This window comes from Stegastes partitus, unplaced genomic scaffold, assembly GCF_000690725.1.
Source record: "Stegastes partitus isolate 25-593 unplaced genomic scaffold, Stegastes_partitus-1.0.2 Scaffold1171, whole genome shotgun sequence".
Classification (NCBI taxonomy): Eukaryota; Metazoa; Chordata; class Actinopteri; family Pomacentridae; genus Stegastes; species Stegastes partitus.
In genome coordinates this window covers 251,732-254,183 of record NW_007578902.1, presented here as the reverse complement: position 1 = coordinate 254,183, position 2,452 = coordinate 251,732, and the positions used below count along the sequence as shown (strand labels likewise).

Sequence of the window (2,452 nt, the reverse complement as noted above, 5' to 3'; positions counted from 1 at the left end):
GTAGTAATAGTTCTAGTAGTAGTATATGTAGTATTAAAAGTAGTACATGCAGTAGTAGTAGCATATGTAGTAGTAGTATTATTAGTAGTAGATGTAGTAGTAGATGTGGTAGTAGGATTAGCAGTAGTAGTTGTATGTGTTGTATGTAGAAGTAGTATTAGCAGCAACAGTAGTATATGTAGTAGTAGTAGTAGTAGTATTAGATGTAGTAGTATTAGTAGTAGTATTATTAGTAGTAGATGTTGTGGTAGTATTAGCAGTAGTATATGTAGTCGTAGTATATGTAGTCGTATTAGTAGTAGTATATGTAGTAGTGTTAGTAGTAGTATTAGTAATAGTAGATGTAGTAGTATTAGTAGATGTTGTGGTAGTATTAGCAGTGGTAGATGTAGTCGTAGTATATGTAGTCGTATTTATGGTAGTAGATGTAGTAGTATATGTAGTAGTTGTAGTGTTAGTAGTAGTATATATAGTAGTATTAGCAGTAGTAGATGTTGTATTAGAAGTAGTATATGTGGCAGTAGTATTAGCAATCGTAGATGTAGTAGTATATGTAGTAGTAGTTTTAGCAGTAGTAGATGTAGTATTAGTATATGTATTAGTAGTTCCAGTAGTAGTAGATGTAGTAGTAGCATTATCAGTAGTACATGCAGTAGTAGATGTAGTACTAGTAGCAGTATATGTAGCAGTAGTATATGTAGTAGCAGTATTAGAAGTAGTACATGTAGTATGATCAGTATTATATGCAGCAGTCGTAGTATTATTAGCAGTAGTAGACGTACTAGCAGTAGTATATGTAGTAGTATTATTAGTAGTATTATATGCAGCAGTAGTACTAGTAGTAGTATATGTAGTAGTATTAGTAGTATTATATGCAGTAGTAGTACTAGTAGTAGTATATGTAGTAGTAGTATTAGCAGTAGTAGATGTAGTAGTAGTACTAGCAGTAGTATATGTAGTAGTAGTACTAGCAGTAGTATATGTAGTAGTAGTACCAGTAGTATTCTATGCAGCAGTATCAGATCCGTGCAGGCCCCTCAGAGACTCTAAATCTGTGCGTCTGGTGTCTGAAGCAGCTCCTCTGACCGGTTCCTCAGAAACTCGCTCCGTGAGCAGCAACACTCCATTTTTCTCAATTAGTCTCTGATAAAACGGATCAATCCCTCCATTAGGAGCCGCATTACCTCAGGACGTGCCGGGCCGAGCCACAGCTCTGAACCGGCAGAGATCGCCTCGGTGGGACCCAGGACGGCTCGGTGGGTCCGACTCACTTTAAACATCGGACTTCACTTCCAACACAAGTCCGGAACACGCGGTACTGCTGGTCCGGAGTGGACCGCTGGAGACTTCCTGCAGCATCTGGACCGACCACGAAGAGGACCATCAGTAAATCATCTAAATGATCCTGACATGGAGACGGGATGGATCCACATCACACAAAGGTTTGATTCTACTGTAGGATCAGAAAAACATCATGAGAATTAGAATTCAGGGAATGTGTTTCCAGTTTCTCTGCAGCAGGATATTTGCAGTAATGACATTTATTGTGTCCGCCGTTCTAATCAATAGAGTGAAACACAGAAACCAGCAGCCGAGGACCAACGAAGACACAAATGATCACTACAGCAGATGTTTCACCTTCAATCCAACAGACGTCTTCACTTCCAGAACTGAGAGAAAAGTCCAGCTAGCTTTATTTTTTACTGAAGCTACTAGAATTTTCAGCCCTGACGACATTAAATATGGATGTTTTGCCCGTTGCTGAACCTCCTCCCTTCAAACACTCCACGGCGTCTGTTCTCTCGGGTTATTTCTGAGAGAGGACGATCGCTCTAATGACCGATGCGTCACCTGCACTAGTTTGTGCTCCATAATAAAGAACATCAGCGTGTGATTCCTCGACTCCCGAACGTTTAACGCTGCAGCAGCCAAACAGAACTCCTGAAGCCCAGTCTGGTCGTTTGTGTGCGTCACCCCGACATTTTCAATAATATAAAACATTTCTGGAGGCAGCGCCGGCCGTCAGCTGGACAGGAAAGGTGATATCCACCCGACACCTCACCTGGACCCGACCTGGCTCACTGCCACCCACACAACAGGCTCCTTATGAAGACAACCAGCCGGATGTTTCATAACACTTGAAATGAGCAGAAAAAGGAGTGTTTTTTTTTCTTCTTTTTACACGGTGTGGAATCTGAATGGCAAATCACGGCGGCGCCAGAAGTGTTTTCTGTTCATTAGCCGAGAGAGCTTTCTGATATCGACTGTCCTTGTAGCGGCTAAATATACTCAAAAAGCCATAAAATCATTTGCCGGCTCCCTCAGAGTTTCCACTAAATCAGTGTTTGAGAAAATGTTTACGATGCCCATGTAGAGCATCGACTCCGTCGCAACATTGAATCACGGTCGATTTAAATTGGTTCTTTTGACAAGGATTCACAAGAAAAAGACC

The 2,452-nt window shown here is 41.2% G+C and overlaps 1 protein-coding gene across 1 annotated transcript; it reads right to left on the bottom strand.

The window, feature by feature from the left end:
• Positions 1–258: 258 nt before the first annotated feature.
• LOC103368552 (integumentary mucin C.1-like) lies at positions 259–1,384 on the bottom strand (the record flags this gene model as incomplete). Its single annotated transcript, XM_008296958.1, has 3 exons — positions 1,272–1,384; positions 837–940; positions 259–374 (listed from the first exon to the last, which is right to left on the bottom strand). Coding segments are annotated over exons 1-3 (333 nt in total), but the record flags the coding sequence as incomplete, so codon positions are not given.
• Positions 1,385–2,452: the final 1,068 nt, after the last annotated feature.